The sequence below is a fragment of the Stegodyphus dumicola genome, chromosome 9 (genome assembly GCF_044657685.1).
Source record: "Stegodyphus dumicola isolate Sdum_Otavi_A_Nest chromosome 9, ASM4465768v1".
NCBI lineage: Eukaryota > Metazoa > Arthropoda > Arachnida > Araneae > Eresidae > Stegodyphus > Stegodyphus dumicola.
The window spans coordinates 75,104,137-75,131,920 of record NC_140776.1 but is presented as its reverse complement, the minus strand read 5'-3'; the positions used below and the strand labels follow the sequence as shown (position 1 = coordinate 75,131,920).

The 27,784-nt window shown below is 32.0% G+C and overlaps 1 protein-coding gene across 2 annotated transcripts in view; it reads left to right on the top strand.

The window, feature by feature from the left end:
• MICAL-like (protein) overlaps positions 1-27,784 on the top strand; it is a 154,666-nt gene that overhangs the window by 123,510 nt on the left and 3,372 nt on the right. For both annotated transcript variants that reach the window (XM_085823627.1, XM_085823626.1), the window contains exons 9-12: positions 11,759-11,861; positions 14,375-14,448; positions 16,054-16,168; positions 26,565-26,614. In XM_085823627.1, the coding sequence (XP_085679753.1) occupies positions 11,759-11,861; positions 14,375-14,448; positions 16,054-16,168; positions 26,565-26,614 (342 nt within the window). The remainder of the gene's footprint in view (positions 1-11,758; positions 11,862-14,374; positions 14,449-16,053; positions 16,169-26,564; positions 26,615-27,784) is intronic.

The following is a 27,784-nucleotide window of genomic DNA, read 5'->3' as shown; positions in this document are numbered from 1 at the left end:
TAAACATGTTTTTGTGTTTAGTACCTCTTGTTCACTGTCATAGTTAGTACCACTAGAGTAGTTGTCTGCAGCACCTGTATCACTACCGTTGGTACCAGTGTTCCACAGCATGTCATCCTCAGAGCATTGGATAGGCTTGACTTCAAAATCCTTCAAAGATTATATCATATATCAGGCTTGACACTTTCCCAGGCTGCAAGAATCTGTGCACAGACATTGTTCCACTTGGACATTGTATTCTGTCTTTTGGTGTAAGCTCATGTTTTCCTTTGCACATCCAATTATTATAAAGTCTTTGAAACGAATTTACACTGAAGCAGTTGACAGTAACATAAAGGGCTTGGAGCATAGAATTTAAACCTCCAGGAAGCACAGCTGTATCAGTTTTTTTACTCATGCAGTTTCCTAAAAACTTAAGATATCGCTGTGAGCTGTTCCAAACTAGCTGTGTGTGTGAAGCTGTTCCAAACTAGCAGGCTGTTCAGCAAACTATCGGATCTTCTATTCCAAACTGTTTTTAGGAGGTCCAATACGAGATTTTTTTGCACCTAGCCCTTTCCTATGCATGTGCAAAAATGTCTGATGGTATGTCTTTTGATATAGTCTTACTCTTTAACACAGTCTGTGGTGGCTGTTTTCTTCCATTCTGCCATAACTATACATTGCTCCTTCTCACCACCTGCAGCCTTGATTCTTACTGCATATGAGCTTCTTGGAACAACTCTGCTAGACTTACCAGATCTGCATTACCAGTTTCAGGAATTAGCCTGACACTTGCAAATGTATCTCTGAAATTTCAAAATTTTGTTTTCAAAGTCTGCTGGAAGACATTGTGCAACTGTGATCCTATGATATAGGGGCAAATCATTTCTATGTATGAAATGTGCCAACCACCCTGCACTTACTCAAAAATTACAGCTTATCTCCATCTGATGAGTTTCTTCATAAGCTTAAAAGTGTATCATAACAACATTTACAGCATAACCAGAACTTCTTTTCTCATTAACATATGATAAAATATAGTTTTTCCAACTGCAGATACTCTTTTCCATGAAGTGCCTTGATCTTGTCACCAGTTCCATGAAGTTTATTCTGTTACCTTTTTCCACCATTGCATGCTGGATTCCCCCACTTAAAAACGATGTGCTACTCCTTGGTTCCCATTTTCTTGAGAGAGTGGATAACATGCAATTTAAAATGTGCATGGTAACTAAATCATTTGCCTGACATTTTCCTTCAAATGACCTTCAACCACAACTAAACTTCTGTTGTTCTATATTAATTACACTTACCCAACAACGTTGAATTTCATACTCTATCGTTAAAACAAGCTGTTGTGTTTCCACATGTTTTTATACAACAATTTCTAATCATTTGCCTGTATGAGCCTGCACCCCTGATTTTCTTCTGCTTTCTTGTGAAAAAAAGTGTGGCTTGTACGTGCAAAAATACGTTATTTAAAAATTAGTTGCATTTGCTTTCTTCTTTTTCTGAAGTTATATGGAGTTTATAAATTACTCATTCTGAATTAATGATCAGATAATTTTGAATCATTCAGCGAATGACAGTATGAATTTTCATTTCTCTTTTATTATAATTTCAACCAAACTGTATTCCCACTTCTTTATTACATAATTAGTTTGCTTAAATTAACTAAAAAGTTAATTACTTTTAAAAATTAATTATTGATACAGCTTGTAAAGATTATTTTCATGATACAGCCAACTGCTCATTAAACAAAAGCAGATTAACTGTGTCTTGTTTTAAAAACAATTAAGTTGTTTATTGTGGATTGATAAAAAAAATGACTCTCACAAACCATCAGTGTAAAACAAAACTGCCTTTAGAAAATAAAGGGTGCAATAGAAAAAGTAAGATGATTTTAACCTAGCAGGACAGACACATTGCAATAGCTAGCATTATGTTTCTTGCTGTGTTTTGTTAAAAGATTCAAAGTCTTTAGTAGGCATGCAGTGTGATTCATTGAAATAATGCATATGCACAGTTATATGAAGTTTCTTGCACACTTTGTCACTACCATGTTGTATTGATCTAATAAACATTGTGTGTTTGCTAGTGTTGTGGTTTTTTTTTTTTTTTTTTTTTTTAAACTAGATCTCTGCAGCAGCGATGCAGGGTAAGTTCAGGCCTCATTTTCATATTAGGAGAAAATAGGAAAATGCCAATGTGACAAATTGTTCTGAATTAAGAATTTCCTGAGGAACTGCCTCAGCCATGATAAAGAAGTTATCAAGTCCCCCACATTCTGTACATACACAGGAAAATGTAGAGAATGTGCAAGAGGCAATGCTATGAAGTACCAGGCATTCTTCATGTAGCCATGCTATGTCACTAGACATGTCAGACACTATGGGAAGTATTTTACACTAGGTCTTACAGTTTCATCCATACAAACTGCAGTTGATTCACTGCATCCTCAAGATTATAATGCATGCATTTCAGTTTTGCTGCAGGTTGATGGGACTAATGGAAGGGGACACATACTTTCTGTATAAATTAATCATGTTTGACCAAGTACACTTCCACATCACTGGATGTGTCAATAAGCACAGTCGTTATTATTGGGCAACTGAATATCCAAGTCCGATTCATGAGGTGCCCTTTCATAGGCCAAAAATAACAGTATGGTGTGGTGTCTGCTGGAATGGAATTATTGGCCTGTAATTCTTTCAAGATGGAAATTAACACACTGTGAATGTTATACCTGCCCGAAAATTTTGTAGAGCCACAACTGAGAATGTCCCATGTTAGACAGGTTTGTTTTTAACAAGATGGAGCCACACTGTACCCAGCCAATCCAAGCATGATGACACTTCTCAGAATATTCCCAGGAAGGATTATCTCTCATAATGGTGATGTTGTGTGGCCAGCATATTGCCAGATTTGTTGGCATGCATTTTCTTTTTGTGGGTATACTGAAAGGAAGAAGTCTTGTGGCCTGCAACCTTGACTGATTTGCATAACTTTGTTCGACATGCAATAAAACAAAACCTGCTGAATATAGAGCTAATTTTTTCTTCTGCATCCTATACAAAAAGGGCAGAATATATGTGTTAATAAAAGAGATAGCAGTTTATGTCATAATATTTGGGACTTTTTTTAAATTCACATTAGTAGACAATTTAATTATACTTAATCTGCAATGTATAACCATTGTATGGGGGGAAGAAGTGACTTTTTTGTACAAGTTTGAACTCTGTGACATTGTCGTATTTTCGTATAAATACTAATGTCGTTTAAATCTTCATTTCTCCATTTCAAAGAATGTTTATTCTTCCTTTATTTACAATATGTTATTGTCCTTTTAATTATTGATTTAAATCCAATTTTTATTTTTTTACTTCCTTGTACGAAGTAAAAAGGAAGTATTGTAATCACGAAAAGTATCAGGCAGCATATTTATATCCGTTTTGACCGCTATCAAATGCAATTTAACGATGTTTTGGCATGACATCTGTACGTAAGGACAGAATAAAAGATTCAAAACATTTTCTTCTTTTTACTTCTTTGTACGAAGTAAAAAGGAAGTATTGTAATTGTGAAAAGTTTCAGACAACATATTTCAACAAAAATATCCATTTTGACCGCTATCGAATGCAATTTAACGTTGTTTTTGCGTGATATCTGTGCATAAGGACAGAATAAAAGACACCTTTCCTCCAAAAAAATTATAAAACTGCTTTAAAATTAATTCTGAAGAGAATTTTTCGTGGCGTCTGTACGAACGTACGTATCTCGCATAACTCAAAAGCGAGTAGCCTCAGAACGTTGAAATTTCGTATATAGGACTGCTATAACATGTAGATGTTCACCTCATATTTTGATTGCAGGGACCAAATGTATGTAAATATATTTATATATATATATTCACTCTGTAACCCGGTTCAGTGAGCTCAGTTTCTTGACTCTTATATGTTTGTAAATTGTGCATTTTTTGCTTTAAAATTGATTGAATTATGTTGTTCTTATCTTCCGGTTAAGGTTTTTGTCTTTAGAAAATCTGCAAGTAATATCTATAGAATTATCAACAATTTAAAAGCTGTTTAAGTGTGGTTAAGTCTAATTTTTAAATAACATGGCGGACATATTTGTTTACATTTGAAACAGAAGAATAGTAGATTTGTTGCCAATCTAGAATGACTAAGCTTCGCAACAGCAAAGATAACGCCATCATTTATTATTGCAAATTAAATCATGCTTAATCCCTTCTGGAATTTTTTCAAGGAAAAAAGTGTTTAAGATTTACTTCATAATTTTTAATATAGATATTTTGAGTTGTTATGTATTTTTGCCTTGTCGCGAAGTGAGAACTCAATTAATTGAATGAAAAATACTGAATCATCTGTGAAAAACTGATTTTTTTAAAAATTTTGTTTGCTTAATTTCTTTTATACATCGTTGTAGATTTATTATAGTATTTGAGTAGAACATGTGGAAACGATTAGATAATTCTTCAAATGATATAAATTTTGTTCATTCTGAGTTATAATATGATGGATTAATCCTCCTGATTTCAAGTTTTTTGGAAAACTGAAATTTTCAAGTTCATATTAAGAACGAGCTGTCTAATATCAGTGTAATGAAAGCAGGTGTCCATCAGGGCTCGAATTTTTCGCCTTTTCTTTTTAGCATCTACATAAATGATCTTCCCAGCCACAAAGATGTCATTATCGCCTGCTATGCAGACGATACTGCAGTTCTCAGCAAATCTATCAATCTGCAAAGAGCCATTCAAAACCTCCAAAATGCAATAGATTATATCTTCGCATAGTTTAACGTTTAGAAAATTAAAATCAATGAAAGCAAATCCACTACAATATATTTCCAAAAGAATCCTTCCAGAAAACATCTCAACAATATCACAATTAATAATATGAAAAATGTGTTAAATATTTAGGCGTTTATTTTGATCAAAAACTAACCTTCAAAAGCCATATCAAGAATATCTGTAAAAAAGCCAACCAAGCAATAGGCAGTATCTATGCATTCATAGGGAGAAATTATAAACTTAGTCTTGCTATAAAAAGAGTTATTTATCTACAAGCTATCCACCTAATTTTATTGTATGCTTCTCCAGCATGGAGTTCAACTGTAAGAACTCACCGTGAAAAAATACAAAGAATTCAAAACATGGCCATCCATATAATTACAAATGCGCCTTGGTTTGTACGAAAAGCACTCTTCACAATGACTTAAAAATTAAACCCACAGATTCTGAAATTCTAAAAGCTTCTCATAACTTTTTTACAAAATGCGACAGTCACCCTAAGAATATCATCAAAAAACTAGGAAATTATGATTTCACAATTGAACAACGTCACAAGAGGCACTGCACTATTCACCATAATAGTCAGTGGTAATGTTTATATTTTCGTTTTCTTCTTATTTAGCCTAGATTTAGATCTTGTTTCATTTTCTTTACTTATAGTTTTACTTATCAAATTACAAAGCACTATGGACTTTGTTCTTGCCAAAGCAGGTAGACTTTGTGTGTAGTTTTTACTCTTGTGAAACGTGTTTTAGTGTACTGCAAATTGTGTTTTTCATCATTTTACTTCATGTATTTCTTATCAGAAGAATAATTTTATGAAATTTTAAATATACCTTACAATATATCCTGCAAGAGATGGTGCCACCAGAGCTCCAGTCAACTAAAATGCTTTTCATCCCCACTGATAGATGGTGCCACATGAGTGCCTCATTTGTTCAAAGTTTACTTATTCTGCGGACCGCGGCACAGGAGCCTCCGTCACTAGCAATCCCCGACTTCTAGCACAGCATGTGCACAAGTACTTCTATATTATTGAATACAACTTATTCGATTCTTCACGCATTTAAAAGTCAAGTATAATATATTAGTAAAGGCCGTTAATGGCCAATTGCCTCTTACTAAGTGATAAGACATAGTTATAATATGAACGAAATATAACACTATTAAATGAACCTAGCACCAGAGTGTAGCTATGGTAAACAAATATAGTGAATTTTAAAGAGTGCATTTATTCTGTTGGGGTTTATATACTATCGACGAAGTAGATTTAATTCAATCCAATAAGTTTAAATAAAATGCAAGTAAAAATGCGTATAATTTAATATTCTGTACAAGGAAGTCATGTTGTGTACACATTAGATTTTTTTCATTAATTTTTGCTAATCTGAATGTTCGCTATGTGCTATCAACGAAGTAGATTTAATTCAATCCAATAAGTTTAAATGAAATGCAAGTAAAAATGCATATAATTTAATATTGTGTACAAGGAAGTCATGTGGTGTACACATCAGATTTTTTTCATTTATTTTTGCTAATCTGAACGTTCATTATAGTATGTAAATTTCATAACACACAAACATGTAATTAAATTGTTAAGAGTGAAAACACAGTAAATTGTTATGAATAATTTTCTGTTTGTTATAATATAGGTTAATTTTCTTTCTTGCATTTTTTTAACTGCCACCAGATTAGGCACGATTTTAATTATATACAGGGATTTACCAGAGATAATAACAGTATTATACATTACTGTTATTATCTCTGGTAAATCGGGAATTGACCATACATTGACCATTGTTGCATTCAGAGATTTTAATGTGATTTTAATATTTTTTATGGAATCAAGGGATTGAATACATCTGGAATAAAAAATGAATGTTGCTATGACTAGCTTATCGTGTTGTAATAAATAATAGCAGTGTGTGTACATATACATAAAAATAGGTTGATCTGTATTTTTTTTGGAACAAAATTCATATTTAATTTACGTTCTGACCTTTTACTTCTCTTTGAATTTATATATATGTATATACACACACACACTATCAGCTATAATAATTAAATATTAAGAATATATCTGTTTATTATTAAGTAAATATGTATATATATATATATATATCATATAAAATATTAATTTGTAAATAAAAATTACAAAAAATTATCATCAACATATTTTTTTTTAAAATCATTCAGATAGTTTTAGGATGTATGACTGGTGGATTAACTTGTTAGAAGTAATTATCTTGAGAATGAAGTTGAGCCATTGCCTCCTAGATATATAAAGCCATCGAACTGGTCTCTTACGTCACAAGCACTAGGTCGTAGAATACGATTTGGCAGAACTTCCGATAGCGATAATTTCTCCGTGCATATCAGTATCAATTTGCATAAAATAATGAACTCTCAGAATAATCCAGAAACTGTATTTCTGCAATAAAATGTTATGTTACTATCGGAATATCTTTGAAAACTGTTTTCAATTGATTAGACTGATATTACTTAAAATATATCTCTTTAATGATTAAAAATACTTCTATGATGATACCTGAAAATTTAAGATTATGAAAAAGTGTTTCGAAATGTTTTTATCACCTCAATAACAATTATTTTGCTAATTATTTCAAATAGTTTAATTATGAAATATTTTTAAATGAAATCTTAATTCTTATTTCTTTCAGACTAGCTCCTTAGTAGGTGTATGTGGTGTATTTAATTATGGCAAAGCACACTAGGGCTATCTGCCTAAGGGGAGGGATGCCTTTCGTGGAGGACTTTCTAAGGGAAACTGGCTCGTATACACGTTACACATGGGGAAAACCACGAAAACGCCCATGCAGCCAGCCCGTTCGCGGGATTCGAACCTCGGACCGAACTACCAGTGTTCAGCGTCTTTACCGCTCGGCCGCTGGTGGGCCAGCTCCTTAGTAGGAAACACAGCTATTACTAGCACACTTTTAATGCTGCTTATCACATTCTTTAACATGAATTAGAGAACGCTTTATAGAAAATTAAACAGACTTCATATTTTTGTTTTCTGTCTATAAAAAAAATAAATGAAGAGAAAGAAGAAATAGATATATTGTTTTTAAACTCACGTATCTTTTCAAAAACAATGAAAGTCATTAAAACTTTAGAATAAATACTAATTTAAGATCAAATAAATATTATTAACTTTAAAATTAAAATGAGTAGCTTCTAACAAAATTATCATAATTATACTCACATTACAATACAGAAGCAATAAAACTCATTAAAAATGCATTAAAATTTTATATGTAATGTAATAAGATTTAATACTTAGCAAAACTTAATTATCTTAAATATCAAATTTGGTTTCGTAAAAGTATTAGAAGCTGAATTTTCAAATCATTCAATTAAAAATCAGTTCTGAAAACCATAACTCCTTGGTATCTTAAAAATTTCTGATATGTTGTTTTTAGCTCATCTGTTAGATACAATATTAGATGTTTTTATAAAATCATGTTCCTTGAAAATCAGACTTAAAAATTTCAGCAAGGAAAAATTATATTTATTAGTCTTATGTACTCTCAACTGTGTGAAAATTATAACATATTTATATAAGATATAATTAAATAAGATGTTTATGTTAAGAAATGATTGGTGGATAGATTTCTTGATTTTCAAATAGGGCATCATAAAGTAATTTTCCATACATTAAATAAGATTGTGGGAATTTCGCTATAGAATGAGATTTATTATTATAGTCTTCAGCAACCTGAGGTAACAATTTTGTCCATGCAATATTACTCTGATAAGAATTTAACTTATACTTTAATATAGTTATAATTGTTTGATTAACTTGTTCAACTTTACCATTAGTTTGAGGCCTGTCAGCAGTAGTTAATAATTGTTTTACATTTTATTTCTTAAACAGTGCTTAAATTTTTAAGAGGTAAAAGCAGCGTTTCTATCACTTAAAATTTTCTTTGGTACTTGAATTTGAAAAATTTGTCTTAAACAATTTATGTAACTATCTGTAGTTACACTTTTAGAAGCAAAAGTCCATATATAACAAGTCGCATGATCAATAATAAAGTGAATATACTTTTTAATAGAATTATAATAAACCACCAACAGTATCAATAGATAATAATTCAAAAGGTAATTAACATTGCATTAAACCAAAACATACTATCTGAACTAAACCTACAACCATGAATTAGCAATTCTGCTTTAGGAACACGATTTAAAAATTTAAAACCTTGCTCTACAGAACAACCCAGCTGGTTTTTTTGTTTCCTTGAAATAAAATGTCAAGTATTTTCCTGAGATATAAGAGATAACAGAAACAGTCATTAAAATAAAATATGTAATGGACAACTATTGCTGTTACCTATATAAAATGTTTAAAATAATACAATATAACAAATTAAGTCTTAAAAATTATTTATTTAAATAACATATTTAAATACAATTCCATAATTTTTAATGTTTTACTTAATAGAGAAACAAGAAATTAAATTACAAAAATAGTAAAATTACAAATATACTTACTAATGCATGTTTAGATAGTAATCAAAATTAAAAAGTGAAATACGATAAAATTATTTTCCAAGCCAAAAGTTGTACATGAGTATATTAGCAATTGCATAATTTTAAGTGATAAATGGTTTTTTACAAGAAATAATTTTAATTTCCTTACACATAAGAATTTCTAATGTCATAGTGGATATTAAGTTACACTGGTGTGTAAAAATTAAGGACGAGACGGTTTTTACAATATAACTTTGTACAAAAGCTTTCCAAATCAACACATTTAATACCGTAAGATCCCCAATACGTAAGGACATGAGTAATGTAGTAAGCAACACTTATTAAAAGAGAAATCAGAGGGATAAAAAGAAGCTTTATTGAAAAAGTAGCATGGAGCGCAATGCGACTGAAGGCCGAAACATCCCTGTGATGGGTGTCCAGCAAGAAACATCCGGTCTTTAATAGGGAAAATGATTTCCCCTGACTGCTAGGCAGGTTTCACAGCGTCTGCCCATGCTGAGAATGAGGGTGTCAATGAGTTGTTGAGGCATTGCTGCCCATTCGTCTTGCAGCGCCAATCGAAGCTCCGGAATCGTTACTGGTGGTAAGGTACGAGCTGCCAAGCGTCTGCCTAGAAAATCCCATACATGCTCAATGGGACTGAGATCCGGAGATCGTGCCGGCCAATCCATACATTCAATATCCTCACTCTCTAAGAGCTGTTCGGCAGCTACTGTGCGATGACATGGTGCATTGTCGTCCATGAAAAGGAACTGCGGACCCATAGCGCCTCTAAAAAAAAGATGCACATATGGAAGAAAAATCTTGTTACAATAACGGGTCCCATTGACTGAACCTGCGTCGAAGATGTGAAGGTCTGTACGACTACCAAGCATGATGCCTCCCCAAACGAGAACACCACCACCTCCATACCTGTCTCTTTCAATGATGTTCGAGGGATGATTGCGGCTTCCCCACTCTCTCCAGATGAGTATGCGATGAGAATCGCTACTCAGACTGAATCTGCTCTCATCCGTAAAGAGTACTCGTCCCCATTCATTGTCTCTCCAATTCCGGTGTTCCCGGCACCACAGAGAACACCTTCGTGTGTATCCAGTCAGTCGCCTAGAGATTTCTCCCGCTGTCTGCCGCCTGTTTCTTCTGGCCTGTAAGGCAATATACCGGTCATCTGCGGGTGTGGTTCCTCGTGGATGACCACTACTAAACCCCCGGATAGCTGTTCCTGTAGTTTGAAATTGTCTCCAAAGTCGTGAAACGATGCTGTGAGCAATTCCGAACTCTGCAGCCACACTTGTCACACTGCGGCCTTCCTCCAACTTCCCAATGATTCGACCTCGGGTAAAAGCATCCAGATATCGTCTAACAGATTGATTATTCACCATTTCTCACTGAGGCTGCAACTCGGTGTGATTTTAACTGCTATACGGCGTGCAATCTCTTTGCCAGAAATGCTGATCTTACACCGACAACATGCTTTATACTACTCAGACACTTCCCCATTACGTCTACCTGCATATCTGCGCATGTGCTATCATACATCACCTTCCTTAATCTCCTGATTGGTCTTTCTGTCCGCTCTGCCTCTTCGTTCAGCTGATATGCTAATTTTTCGACTTCGTCCTTAATTTTTGCACACCAGTGTACATTAGATACTTGCAGGAAACTTTTCATATTCAGGGCTTATGAGCTTCTGTATGACAATAAAATTATGCATACATTTGTTAACTGTTGTATGTAATTATGTAATTTAACTAGATTTATTGTGTAGTATAGGTTTACTTTGAAGTACATTTTTAAAAATTGTTAAGCTCTATGTAAAAGATCAGGTTAAAAATTCATAAAACAGTAGTGAAATAATAAAACTTTTATAAAAGAATATACGTAACATTAGATACAGTGAACATAAAATGAAAACTTCAGTGTAACACCTAAACAAAATATATTAAGTAAATTCAGAAATAAAATTAATAATAATAATAATAATGGCCAATCTACTAATGATTTAGAAGCACCTGTAGTGTAGATAATACTAACATAAACATAATAGGTATATGTGTGTTCTTAGCAATTACTACTTAATTTAATTCAACATTAGTAATAGCAACCATTTATTTCAATGAACAAAATATAAAGTTACATTACAATAAATATGAATTTATGCAGTATTTTTGCTAATCCACAGCATGTGCTAACATTCCACTCTATGCCACACCGCAAAGCAATGGCTTCTCACTTGAGAATCCAAACCTCGAGAACATCACGTGAGCCTACTAACTTTGACGTCACACTTGTTTCTGCAACCTGTCCATTGGCTTTATATCTAGGAGGCAATGGCTGAGCCCCATAACACTGTCATAATACTGTTGTCATGCATATAATAATTTCATATTATGTGCCATGAATGTTCACAATTTGAAATGATTAGCCATGTTTAAACACATATTATTACAGATGAGGAACCATCTGTTGAAGAAGAAGAATATATTATGCAGTTATTTGAGTTAGTTAACCAGAAAAATGCTTTGTTCCGAAGACAGGCAGAATTAATGTACATGTAAGTATATTTGTTATTGGTTATTTTAATTCTTTTTTATTCGTATTTTTAGATTGTTATCGACAGTGTAATCGACTCTACGTTTAACATAAATAAGAAACTTCATAAGACCTATCAGTGGCCAAGTACCCCAAGCCTTGGAATTCTGGTGTATCTTTTGTGATTTGATTTGTGAAAAAACAGACATTGCATAAGCTTTCTCATGATTTTCCTGTAAATGCAGGTTATTTTCTTGTAGAAATCACTTTAATAATAAGAACAGTTTTGGAAAAAGATACTTTTTCCTATCAATTTATCCCTGAAGTTCTGTGCTTTAATTTAATAATATTTTATATCCATAATCAATTTTATATTTCATTACCTTTAGTATAATAAAACTGTATTTTGAATGAAACATTTTTACTATTCCTCAGGAAAAGTTTGAAAAGCAGCATGTACTTGTAAAAAGTGTTTAAAATTTATTAACACATCTTAAGTTGGTGTATACATCTAAAACTTTCACCATATTACAGATGAATTTTTTGAATTAGTTCTCAGAATTACCTCTACTTCATGGCAAAACCATTGTCATTTAAGAGTTAAAAAATCACAAATTTTATAATACTTTAATGTGTAATATCTTTCAAAGCACTTTCATTTGGGCAAGGATACATTTCAAAATTTACACATATGCAATGTTATACTGCATATTTTCTTGATGGAGCACATATGACATTGTTGCAAAGTATTTAATTTTTTTTCTATTTCCCACAGTGGGTTCTAATGCATGTTTCGTGTTCATAGAAAATCTGCCTTTGAAGAATCATATTTTTTCCTTCTACCAGATGTTGACGGTATAGAATCATATTTTTTCCTACTACCAGATGTTAATGGTATATAGCAGACATGGCAAAACTGCGGCTCTCTGACACCTTAACTGCGGCTTGCGAGCTACTTGCGATCCTTTGCCATCTGAAATGTGACTTGTTTTGAATAAATATAGTTTTTTAATATAAATTGAATTTGAAATAAAAATCATGCAGTGCCACATTTATTTATTAATCGCTAGTTTAATTTCTGATATTATGTATGTCAAAATTTGACAGATTTCAATCTGTCTGGCTTATTGTTAGAGCAACAAATACATAAAATTGCAAATAATTCCATTTCTGGTAATTACTATTGTGGTTATGTTACTTTTTAAACAGGTAATGGTCATCAGAATAGACTGATATGAAGTTAATCTAAAATGCAATGCTAATATTTTCATTTTATTATTCTCCCTAATATAATTTTAACATATATTCTGTCTTATCCCAATTATCACATAGTAGGTTCTTTGTATAATGATCTAGATTTAAAAAGCACTTCTTTTTTACACCTTCAAGCTGTCATATGTATTATACTTTTTAAGAGTTTGTTATGATCAAAATATTTTCATTTTCTTATCTAATGAAAGTCATAATTATTCAGAAGGAAGCTTTCTTCTCAAGAACTATTTTATATCAAACTTGATTCTCTGTACCTTTATGTGGAATATGCGAATGTTTCAATTCTTTCTTTTCCTCCCTTTTTTATATGTGTTGATTGTAATAATCAGTTATGTGTTTTTTTCCTTCCCTTCAAGCATAAGTTTATATATATATATATATATATATATATATATATATACTCTGAATGACTTCCTAACTGCTGGGCATGACCATTGCTTTTTTTGAAATAAGTAAATAACCATTTTGAAGAAGTATGTAACTGAACAGCAACAGTAAAGTTATTTTTATGTTCTTCAGACTGTCAAATTTTACTGACATTTAAATTTTGTATTATTAGTCCAAAGGGGTTTTGTTCCTGAAGGACTATTGTTTTCGTTTTGCGTGGAATCGCTATAAATGTCCGTTTCACTTTTCAGACTGTTGCCACCAAATGTTAGAGTTTTGCATTATATTTGAAGAAATTAAATAATGAAAAATCTGCATAAATGTATGTATATTTCTCGCATTGTGATAAAACAACGGTACATAGAGCCATCGAATTTTGAATGACATAATCCTCCTATGATTATGGGCATGTGGAAGACCAAATTTGAAATTTGGAATTTATTTTATTATCAATTTCATATTTTGTAAAACTTTAGCGAATTTTGGAGTAAAAAACTCGATGATTTAAAAGCGAGCAATGGCAACTCTCTACAGGGGGGGAACCTTTTTTTCTCCAGCGTGCGGAACTGTGTATAGGAAATTCTAAAGATATGCTTATTTTAAAATTATTTTATGACATTGCTATTGAACTGAATTTTATATGGTTTAAGTGCAAAGAGCATGATATTTAATAAATAAAGGTAACACACAAAATGTTAAAAAAAAAAGCCCCTTTGTACTTAATTTAAAATCTGAAACCTTTCAGATTTTTTTCATTTAAATTTTTTTATTTATTTATTTTTTTATTACTATGCCTTAAAAAAGTATTCTGATACTTTGTCTTTTTGAATGTGCTTAAACAAAGAATCTTATTTAATTTTTCATATTTTAATTTAGAAAACGTTCACAAAGACTTGAAGAACAGCAACAGGAAGTTGATGCAAAAATTCGCCAGTTACAGGCCAAACCTGGTAAAGTGTTATTTAATTTACGAGTTCAACTTAAAATTCATGTATTTCTGTTTTATACTAGTATTTTACTTTGTCTGTTGCTAAGTGGTTTTGTAACCACTTAGCAACCAGTTTATGAAAGTAGGAGTTATGTTAATATTAGAGCATATATTTTTTGTAAAGTTTAAGAAAATTATGTAAAAATGTTTTGTATTTCCTATAAATGCTCAAACTAATATAATTGCATGGCTTGCTGATGCCATAAAATATCCAAAGTTTTACTTTTGAACACTTGGATAGTAAATTCATGGTTTATTGCTATAAGTGGTCAGTATAACAACCACTTATTATAGTAACCTTTCCAATACAAGACTGGTACAGAAAGTCTATAGCTGATGAGAATTATTATTATTATTTTATGGTGGGCAGTAGCCATTTTAGGCTTTGGCCACTTCTAAGGCCAGAAGTAGTGATCATTTTAATATGGTGGCATGTACTAGATGGCCATCACTGCCTCCTGTGAAGGGACAAACAATTTACATCCATGCCTTCTCTGGGATTCACACCCGGGCCCTTCAGTAAGTCATTAATCACTTTCCCGTGTGAGTGGCCTGATGAGAATTATACTAAATGAAATTTCACTGTATCAAACCATTCTCCATAATGTCATCTTAGTATTCATTTTATGTATTTTAAATGAATGCAAGGGGTTCATTCTAACAAACATGGTGAAACTTTAACCCTCTGAGCGGCAATATACGGCCTAGAATATTTTTTGTGATATCTGTAAGAACTTACATATATATGTGCATATTAAAATATGTCAAAAAAATTAAGGCAATAAATCAAAAGAAAACAAATCCAGGTATGAAACACCAGGAGAGTTTTTGCATTAAAATAAAAAATATATAATTTGTTCTCGTAGTAGTTTTGGGAAATTTATGCTTTTTTAGCGAAAACCCTGGCCCCTCAGAGGGTTAATGTGTGTGCTTGTTTGGGTACAAATGTATATGTTACCATGAAAGACTGAAATTGGAGAATGTCGACTTTTACCAGAGAATGTCAACATTCACCAAATACGTCGGTGAAAGATGGCATTACATTCTTGTACATTCGGACCCTCACCGGTGTATGTCGACAATCACAGATATACTCTGGTGTAGGTCAAAAAGAGAGGAGTATATGTGTTACCGTGAAAGACTGAAATTGGAGAATGTTGACTTTAAATGGAGAATGTTAACATTCACCAACGTGCACTACATTCTTGTATATTCAGACCCTCACTGGTGTATGCCGATGCGTGTTTTCGTGACTGAATTACGGAGAAGAAAATATAATATTCTTATATGTTCAACATTCACCAATAGTGCATAGTGAATGTCGACATTTACCGGTGTAAGTCAGAAATAAGAGTATTTGGAAAATATTTCTGACATACACCAAGCGACTACGTGAATGTTGACATTCACCGGTGAAAGTCGACATTCTCCAGATTTCGGTGTTTCACCGTAACATATATATATATATTCATGAATTACTGAAATAATGTATAAATGCATGTAAATTTAAAAATGCCCTCAATGTACATTGCAGAAGTAATTGAATTTTTTTTCTCTTTTCCTTCAGAATCTGAAAGAACTGAGGAGGATAAGTCTAGAGAAGAAGAACTAATGATGGAACTTATAGATATTGTAGATCAGCGTAATTCAATCATTGATAGCATAGAAATGGATCGAAGAAGGTTCAGTATTATGTTGACTTTTCAAATATTTGTGTATTAATTTTCAAAAAACAGTTTATGTATTATTAACAAATACATACAGTGATAAAATTTTTCATGTTACTTGTTTTTTTTTTTTTTTTGATATCTTAAATAAAAAGCATTAAAAGCATATAGCAGTACAAGCGGCTAAAATTTCCCCTGTTACTTTTCACATAACTAGTTTTGAAAAACACAGGTGTTCAGAAATTTATCACCTACATTTCTGCTTTACCTTTGTTCAAATATACTCCTCTGTTCATGAAGTTCACAAAAAAGTGCTCGTAGGCCAACTCTGTTTGAAATATAAAACTTATCATGTAGTCATCTTCGAAATAATTTTGTCTGGAACATATATACTTGGTGCAGTCCTCTTTACATTCTTGATAGTATCAGAAAATGACTTTTTTTATATTAATCATATATTAGTTGTGTAATCATTTTGAATAGCTAAATTATTGTAAAATATTGAGACCATAGAATTGTTCTGATAAGAGAGAAGAATGGAGTCAGAAGAGAAATAACATAGTTATAGCATAAAAGCAATGTATTGTGATGATTTTTTTTTATTTATTTATTTTTTTTATTTTTATTTTTTTTTTTACTGAAGTAACTACATATGTTTCTTCTGTTGGGAATGCATTAATGCTTTATCATAGTATAATAGTGAAATTCAGCTACTTTGAGTGTCGTGTATGTGATATCCAGAATGCACCACAAGGAATAAACTGATTTTTATGCATATGGGTAGAATTAGAAATATCACCAGTTCCAGGAACCTGAACCTACTGCCATGCTAACTGGCATCTGTTAACTAAGATGACATATGCATAGATAGATATAGTTTTATGATTATTGTGATACAAATAGTATAATAAAATTTTAAAATAATCAAAATGTGTATCTCATGTTACTTTTAAAACTGATATTTTACAAATTATTGTACTTTAGTGAGTTATGATTAAAAATGATAATACAGTACAAAGTCCGTAATCTGGACGTCCATTATATGGAATGATCTATAATCCTGACCCTTTTTTGGTATGCTTTATGCATGTGCATTTAATGTATAATGCATGGTATAAGCTAGGCTAAAATTATCTTTACTGATTCTAAGGTATTTCAGTTAATGTTGCAGATTGTGCTGTTCCTTAATCTTCTAATTGGATCTGACTTATTATTTTTTGCAGATTGTTAGAGCAATTTTATAAAAATTAAGCTTGAACTTTCGATTATGTCAAAAAGATTTTCCAATTCTGGAGTTGCCAAAGGATCTACAAAGCGAAAGCATGTTTCGATGTCCATCAAAAAAGTGGAATTGCAGCAAAAAATGGATAAAGCATTATTCGTCTCAAAATTATGCGAGGAGTATGACATTGGAAAGTCAACTGTATATGACATAAGCAAAAAGAAAAATTAACTTTTTGAATTTTTTGTGGATTCCGAAACCCCACTTGCAATGAATAAGAGAAAAAGGGTTCGTTATGCTAAAAGGGACGATCATGACAAAGTGATGATTGAATGGGTCAGACAGCATCGCAGCGAGGATGTGCCATTGACGACTCCAATGCCAAAATATTTCAATGAGAAATGAATTTAAACACTGAGGGCACACATGCAACAGGTTTGTTAACCAAATTTAAATTCACCATGATATAAGACTATTAAAAATTTCAGGTGAAAAAGCTTCAGCTGATACTGAAGCTGCTGAAAAATTTGCAGATGAATTCATTGAACTCATTACTAGTGAACAGTAATCTCCAGAGCAAATTTACAACGCTGATGAAACTGGTCTTTTCTGGCGATATGTACCGCGAAATACCTTGGAAACCTCTACGCAAAAGGCTCCAACTGGTGTCAAAGATTCCAAAGTGAGACTAACAATTTTAGCGTGCGCAAATGCTGCAGGAGCGCACAAGTGCATTTTTGTAATCAGAAAACATGCACGACCTTGAGCGTTTAAAGGAGTAACGATTTTCCCCTATATTTATTGCACAAATAAAAGAGCATGGATGACACAAGCATTGATGAATGATTGGTTTGAAAATCATTTTTATACCCGAAGCTTGGCGATATTTGAATTCGGTTGGTTTACCTGATGACTCAAAAATAGTCCTGATTGTTGACAACTGTTTGGCGCTTACTTCACTTAAAGTTTTAGTGAAAGATAATATATCTATATTATTCTTTCCTCCAAATTGTACATCCTTCATTCAACCTATGGCTAGCAGAATAGTGTGCACGCTGAAATGCAAATATGAAGTAGCATTTTTAAAATACATGTTAAATTTCTTGAACAATGGCAAGACTTTTTGAAATTTTTTAGCATAAAATCTGCTGTGTGGAGCATCACAAGATTGTGGGAGAATGTGTTGCCAGATATGTTAAAAAATGCTTGGCATAATTTATGGCCAGCTACCATATTTCATAGTGAGGACGATGAAGATGATAGCCGCAAATTTGAAGGTTTTCGGTCATCGCAAACTAAAGGTGAAATTTTTCAGTTATTGGATTTTATAAACAAATGTGGAGAAGCAGTAATAAATGAAGATGATATAACAAAAGTTTTCAATGCGACGACAATGCCCCAATCATCAATCAATTAACAGACTGCGAAATCTATCTGTAGTATGGTTCTAGATCCAGAAAATACCGCTTCCGATAGTGAAGAAAGTGACAGAGAGGTTATTGACAAGTTAGTCGGTATTCTCGACACAGCAATTACAGGACTTGAACAGTGGAACTTTGTAACTGAACAAATTATGTATTTCTTTGTAACTGAAGAAATTATGTCTGTTTATAGAATTAAAGGGAAAGTATTAGCACAAGAAATGAAGCAACTTAAACAACTTACATTGAAAGAAATGTTTAATAAAGTAAACAAATAAATAGTAAGCTTTTTTTTTTTTTTTGTAAATTTTGATAACATTTAGATCATAATTTCTCTTTATTTCATAAATTACAGTTTCATATTTTTAATTGTATAATTTCTGCATGCCATCTTACCAGATTTAAATTGATGATCTATAATCCAGAATCGCCGAAGTCCCGACGAGTCCGGATTACGGACTTTGTACTGTACTAAATTTTTATTCTTAGCTATGGTTTACATTAAAACTACCGTATTTACGCGAATCTAATGCGCATCGTTTTTGGCCAAATGTAGTATTCAAAATTGGGGTGCGCATTAGATTCGAGTGCAAAGTTCGCCGATGACGTCAACCAAATTTCTCGACTACATTTACCGTTACATTTATCGTTGACACATTATTGCATAGAGGATACAAACTGCAGAGTACGTAGTCACGAAATGGAGGGCAAACAGAGAAGACTGTCATATGACGCTACTTTCAAACATAAAGTAATTCTTTATGCTGAAAAAAATGGCAATAGAAAGGCAGGGAGAGAGTTCAAACGTAGCTGAGAGCAATGTTCGCTTGTGGCAGCAACAGAAATTGGCACTGTTTGCAACTAAAGCTAGTAGAAAGAAATTCACTGGCCCTCGCAAAGGAAGACACCCTAAAATTGAAGAAAAAGTTTTGGAATTTGTACGTGAAAGGAGGAAGAATGGACAACCTGTGACTAGTGACACCATAAGAAATAAAGCAAAAGAGGAGGCTGAAGTTCTTGGAATACCGAAACAAGAGTTTAAGTCTAGCCGTGGATGGGTGGATCGGTTTATGAAGCGGATGGGTTTATCTCTAAGACGCCGTACAACAATATGCCAAAAGCTTCCTGCAGATTTTGAGGGAAAACTACTAACATTTCAGCGGTATGTCATCACACTTCAGAAGGAAAAGAATTTTTCACTGGGGCAAATTGGCAACGCTGACGAGACGGCAGTTTGGTTTGATATGCCTCGTAACTACACCATTACGGAGAAGGGGACTAAGGAAGGTATCATCAAAACTTCGGGATGTGAAAAACAACGCGTAACAGTGATGCTGGCAATAACAGCAGACGGGTGCAAACTTCCCCCTTTCTTAATCCTCAAACGGAAAACGTGCCCTAAAACCCCTAAGAATGAAAAGCTGTTCCCAGATGATGTCCTGATTTGAAACCAAGAGAAGGGGTGGATGACGGAATCATTAATGCTTGATTGGCTCCGAAATGTATGGAAACGCCGTCCCGGTGGGCTCTCTAATCCACCATCAATGCTTTGTCTGAACGCATTTCGTGGTCATCTCACCGACGACGTAAAAAAGAAGATGCACAGCCTAGGCAGTGATCTTGTTATCATTCCTGGAGGGATGACGTCTGTGTTACAACCCCTGGACGTTAGTATAAATAAACTTTTTAAGGGGTACGTTCAGGCGGAGTACGAAAAATGGTTTTGTGAGCCGTGTATTGACCCCGACAGGAAAAATTAAGCGTGCTGCACCGCACATTGTTGCACACTGGGTTTCTGCTGTCTGGAAAAGCATCGAAGCACCAATGATTGTGAAATCTTTCAAGAAATGCTGCATTTCAAATGCATTGAATGGCAGTGACGATGACGTGCTCTGAAACGCCGAGGATGAGGATGACGATGATGAGGAAAGAAGAAATGAATCTGCTTCTGACGAAGAGAGCTGCGAGGATTCCAGTGATGAAAACCTTAGTGAATAAAGACGTTTACTATTAATCACTGATTGTAGAAACTGTTAGCTAGATAGAAATGTTACGATTTATTTCATGTTCATATTTTATGATAGGTACCGTATATACGATAGTGCTAATTAACACTGATTGTTTCACATGAGAATAGCCCACTAATAGGTTAATTCTATGTTCTGCTGCTTTATGTATAAATCCATTGTTGTATAAAATATGGTATCTAAATTTAAATAAAATTATCATACCATTAATTGATAGTTTATATACAAATCCATTGTTGTATAAAATAAGATTCAATAAATTCCTCATATCATTGATGCACATTACATTCGCCGACAAACAATTTTTTTATTATTTAAAGTTTTAAAATGGGGATGCGCATTAGATTCGCATAAATACGGTAATTTTATTGATCATAATTTAAACATATTGTCTTGTAATGCAGTAGATTGAAAACGATTTGAAATGAGTGGACTTAAAATCGCAGTTTCTCAAATCTGTTTAAGATGAGAACAGAACATAAAAGTTTTATAAGAACTAAGTTTTTCTTATACAGGACAAAGTCCGTAATTTGGACTCGTCGGGACTTTGGCGATTCCGGATTAGGGGTTTTTCCGGATTATAGATCATCAGTTTAAATCTGTTAAGATTGCATTCAGAAATTATACAATTAAAAATATGAAACCATAATTTATGAAATAAAGAGCAATTATGATCTAAAGGGTATCAAAATTTACAAAAAAAGCTTAATATTTATTTGTTTACTTTATTAAACATTTCTTTCAATGTAAGTTGTTTAAGTTGCTTCGTTTTTTGTGCTAATACCATCTCTTTAATTCTATAAACAGATATAATTTCTTGTTCAGTTACAAAGTTCCACTGTTCAAGTCCTGTAATTGCTGTGTCTGGATTATAGATCATTCCAGATGATGGACGTCTGGATTACTGACTTTGTACTGTAATAAGTTCAATATTTGTATTCAAAATCCAATCTAAGTGACTAATCTAATCTAAGCATTCCTAATGTAAGTGATTTAAATATTTAAGTAAGAAAGGTTCTTTTGTCTCATTTAAAAAAAAAAAAAGAAAGAAAGAAAGAAAGAAATGGGAGTAAGGTAATAAAAAAGAAAAGGAAATAAAATGAGTATATCAAGAGACTAAAAATATATTTCTTCAGATACCAGTGAGCAAGGAATGCAGACTATTATTTGCATAATGAAAACAAGCAAATGGGCTACAGCCATCCTTTAAATTAAAATTTCTTTTTTGGCACATATATAGCACCTGTCTTCTTAAGTGAGTCTGCCGTGTGTATGCAACAGCTGTCCACAAAGTGTTAAAATTGAAACTTAAGCAGGAGAAAAATCTTACATTAAAGTAGAAACCTTATTCTTTTTTTGGTTCATCTAAATATCAAAGCTGTGTAGCATACTATTTTCAAAAAACTGCTACAAGAACTGTAATTTTAAAGCAAACATGTATTTATTCTAACAGAAGTGTATAAAACTGATATTTTAGATGTTTTAAAAATTTTGATGGTGCTAATTGCAGAAAGTTCTTGTAAATTATCAAATCCAAACTTTATTTTTCATTTGCTACTTAGCTATTTCAATAAATATTTTTGTTTTTATTGGAAATATTTTCATTCATATTCAAATAATATTGTGCATGTTTTGTTTTGATTAAAAAGGCATTTCACTATCTAAAATTGGTAAGGTTAGGGGTGATAATTTTGACACATTAATTTTAGCACATATAGCATTCAAGAGTACTTTTAATCATCTTTAACACATTTTTATAATTCTATGTTTCTGCCAATTCTGAAAGTTGAGTCTCATTCTAAGCTTACATGTTTATACATTTTATGCATTTTCAATGGATTTATATGTCATTTGGAGGGGAGGGGGGAAACTTCCATTATTCAAATGCTCATCTGAATAGCTCTGCAGAGTAAGAAAGTGACTGTTATGTTTAACCCTTCAATACACGGAATATTATTTTTATAATATTTCAACAAAAAATTCTAGAAATTGAATATTATGATCCTAGAAACAAATAATATATGAATTTTAAAAAAAATCTCTGTCGCCCACTGATCTGTGGGTGGTGACCACACTGTGAAACCAGTGCGCATTTTGGATTTTGAATTTTATTGAGGTAGTAGGGGGAAAACTTACCTTTTTCAGTGCACATTTCCAGTAAATGATGAAATTTGTGAATTAAAAGAAAATTGTATTTAAAAATTGCATTATATGTAAATCTTTTACATTATTAAAGCCTCATTAAAGCAAGGATTAAAAAAACTCAGTTATTTTTTTTCCAATATCGAATAGTTATTTTTTCTGAAACTGGTCAAAACATGTTTTATCTTTTTGGTACACATAGCAGTTTTGCAAATGCATCTTGTTCTGTGAGGTTTCTTCCTTGTGCTACAAAATGTACACCACCCGGATTTGCATTTTGCTGACATTTGTTTTGCATTCTTTAGTCTCTTTTCACCTGGCATGTGAATTTTTTTTGTCTTGTTAATAGGGGGGCTTAGTCTTTTTTGCTTTGGTACAGATACTTCATTTACCATTCGTATCATACTGCTGATTATGTCCATTCTGAACAACTTGAGTACTTATAAATTGGGATCACTTTCTGGAAGCATTCGATATATAATGAAGCCTTTTATAATGGTGACATTAATAAAATGAAAAAAAAAATTTGATGCCACCATTTTTTACTTTTTTTATCAATTTCATATAAGCTTTTAAATGGGCCAAAGTAGTCTACATAATCCATATCTTATTATAATCTATAATTAACTTTGGACATTGTATCTGATGGTAGATTGAATAACAGGAAGGATTAGGCTGTAACACATCTTTTGTTTTTCCATTTTAGATAAGTTATTTTGTCATCACTTACTGCCCAGTAAAAGTCACCCCATTTTAATTTCTTATCTTTAATCAGCATTTTGGGAAGAGTTCTTTTTAAAATTATTATTTTATATATATATATCTACAGTTCCACAACAAAATACATTTTTCGTTTCTAAAAACTTTTATATATCATATCCTAAAAAGTTACTGGTGAAAATGGCTAACCTTTTTGAGTTTTTGAGTTACTGGTGAAAATGGCTAACCTTTTTGAGTTTTTGAGTGCATATAACTTCGTTTAAAAATATGTATCTAAAAATGTAATAGTAAAAAAAAGACATAAATTTATTAGTGGGTTTTGCATCTTCCATAGTGATAATTTCCATATATATATGTGTGATTTTTATGACACAAGGGCTCACTTAGCATTTTTACCACTCTTTCACTGAAATTTTTTTACTTCTTGGATTCTGCTGTATAAATTTCAAATTTAATGCATATACTGTAATGCAGCCATACTTTATATACATGTTTTATTTTTTTAGGCAAGTATTGTTTTAGTGAACCTTTAGTTACCTTTGAAATAAATCATTAATTTGTCAATCAACCAGCCCATCAGCGGCCGAGTGGTAAAGTTGCTGAACACTGGTAGTTCGGTCCGAGGTTCGAATCCCGCGAACGGGCTGGCTGCATGGGTGTTTTCGTGGTTTTTCCCATGTGTAATAACGTGTGTACGAGCCAGTTTCCCTTAGAAAGTCCTCCACGAAGGCATCCCTCCTCTTAGGCAGATAGCTCTCGAAGCTTTGCCGTAATTAAGTAACCTGACCTTGTCAATCGACCAATTTTTTTTCCTGCTCTAAACAGACTATTGAATTGTTCCAGCAAATGTATCAATAGAGCCCAAGATTTAAAATGCTTGTCAAATATTTTGTCCTCTCTTTTTCACATCAAGCTGTTATCATGAAATGCAAATTGCCTAAAATCCATTAAAACTGTTTTACTGCCATTTGATTTGCACATAAGATTCATTTAGTATTTCATTAGTTCACCAAAAATCTCGATAGCTTGGGCTTGTTTTTAATTCCCATTAAAATGTTTATCCCAAAAAAATGTATCATATCCTAAAGAGTTACAGGTGAAAATGGCTAACCTTTTTGAGTTGCATATAACTTAGTTTAAAAAATATTTATCTAAAAATGTAATAGTAAAAAAGACAAATTTATTAGTGGGTTTTGCATCTTCCATAGTGATAATTTCTTCAGTTGGGCCATAATCCTCAGAAAGTTCAGGTTGATTTAACTACATTCTGTGTTTTATTTCACGTTACCTGTGCAATTCTAAAAGGACCTGGTAAATTTATATCATTATTTTCTGATTTTTCATCTTCTATATTTCCATAAGCAGGAGGGAAGTGGGTAAAGAAGTATCTCTCTATCACTTTCATCCTGAGACCACTGATTCTGCATCTAAAGGTAATTCTTCAAGTAAAGATAATGCTCCAGCTATTTTTAGTCTTTTGCAAGGCATTTTAAATCTCAGCAGTAGAAAAAATATTCATAAAATATTTTAAATTTAAATAAAACTTTTGCAGGAATTTTTTTTAATTATAGAAAAACATATTTGCATTATATTTAAACCACATAAAATAATTTATAAAATCACAATACTAGCATAGGAAGCAGGTGGGAGAAAAACCTTTTGCAATGAAAGACATTTTCACGGGGCAGGTGCATGTATTTAGTAATAAAATAACTCTGTGCTTTCAGAGCTCCTCATCTTTATGCGGTAAAAATAAACACTCCTGTTTGAAAGCAGCAAACACCATTCTGAAGAGCAGTGGTGACAGGTCGTGACTACTGAGTACCTAGAGCATTTTGACTCAGTGTTCTAGGGGCTCAAAAGCGAGTACAATAAATCTACATGGGTTGTTCATATATGCAGTTTAATTATTGCTATATTTTTATTGTTTATGATAGAAATGATGATGTGCAATGAATAACTTTTAAAATTTAAAATTGTTTATATTAATAAAAGGGAAGTTATTTTATCTCATTGAAAAACAAAAATTTCAAAGGCATCCAATTTGAAGTACTAAGACCTCAAAAATGTGTAGTTCTGCACTCATTTTGTGTTATTTAGAGGTAAAAGATAAGTAATTAATCAGTTTTCACTCAAAATTGTAGGAAAGAAGACGGGGAAAATATTAAAAAATTGGTGGTTTCAGGGAGCGACTAACTGCACATCAAGGGGTTAATCAGTGTGAAAGTAGTGGCTGTAGTGACTGTATGTTATAAGCCATATGATAGTACTAAATAGAAAAGTGACTATGTTATTTTCATTTGATGATCTTTGTTCCAAACCTATAAATATGGTAGTATATGGGATATGCTTCGTAGCAGACATTAATGTATACATACATGCCAAGCCTTTTATAAAAAGAGGACTGTAGATTTCTTTTGAGAATTCCACTATCCTTGGACAGTAACAGCGTGAGTTATAGTACCTTATATTAGTCTTAAGAATCCATATTTTATTTTTAAGGCTGTTGTCATAAATTCTCATGAAGTAAGCTATTTTTGTCCATAAAAAATAAAGTGTTGTAATTTTAAAATGGAAAAAGGTATTTCATTGTCTTAAATAAACAAGCCTTCAAAATTTGCAGTTTGGTAATTTTGAATGTGAAATTCCAAAAATGGGTTGTTTCATTGGATTATCATTGTTGAATATACATGAAATTGGGGGGGGGGTTATATATTTTTTTTCCTTGGTTAAAAATGAAGGCATTACACTGAGACATTTTTATGATCTTTATTAAAAACTGATACCTTTTAATATTTAAAAATTAAATTTTGTGTAGCTTTTGATTTGTTGTCATATCTTGTTTTTACACATTATGATGATATATTTTAACTTCATAGGGAACTAGAAGAAGATGTCAGTGTACAAGAGCAGTTGGAAATCAAACAGGGTATATTTAATATATAAAATATATGCATATATTTAAAAAAAGTTTCATATCTTGCTTCTTCGTGTCTTCTTCTTCTTTTTTTTTTTTTTAAATCTGCTGCTGTGCAAAGCTGGAATGCATTTTGATGTAAATATTTTGCATGTGATAACACTTTCGTTTCTCTGCACTTTTGCTATAATCTCTGTCTTACAGCATTTATTAGCACTAATTGGAATCTGCCAGCAATAACTGAGTATGAATTTCCTTTATATATATGTTTCAGCAATTGATAAAACTGAAATGAAGTTTAAAGCTGCTCAAAATTTGGTTAGTTTCTGATAATATACTTGTATGTAAAATATTGTAAACATTTTCTTTGAGATCCTTTTAAATGTAAACAAAATATATAAGAAGTTATAGGAGCAGTATATAATTTTAATTCAATTTCAATGCATCTTAGAATGAGATATATAAATAATCATAAATTATTACATGAATTAAATTATATCCTACACTGCATTTATTTAGTTCAAAATTCTAAAAAATGTGTGAAAATCTTAAATATGTAAAGTCAAAATATTCTGTGAGCTAGCAAAACAAGCAGAATAAATAAATCAAATATAGATAGATAGATAAAATGTGTATTAAATTTCTGCTAGTATGATGAATTATGAAGATAATGGTTCTTTTACAGCATTTGCTATATGATTATATCAGATATTGTGTAAACAAATACGTGCCCATTCTTGCTTTCTAATGAAATTCTGAAATTTCCAGTGTTGTTGACTTTTCAGTAATAATTAATAAAATTTAAGGAATATTTTTAAAAGTATTGTTAGAGTTTTGAAATGTTTTAAAGTGAAATTTTTAGATTGGTATACATTGATAGTTATGAAAATGCTTTTTCGTGCTGAAGTTGTTTGTATAATTGCAGTATTATTTATGAATCACTAAATTTTATGTTATATAATGTATTCCTCTTGCTTTTGAGATAGTATAAAACAGCAGCCTTTTATTCATTATATTTCTTTCTAATTTTCTTCTATATTATCACAAACTGTTGCTTCAGTAAACTTGCTCAAAATGGTGCATGAAAATATTCCAAATTTGCTATGGTTTTGCATGCATTTTTTTATTTGCTTTTTTATTTTGGTCATCTTTGGTTGGTTGATGGGCTTTTAGTTTTCCTGT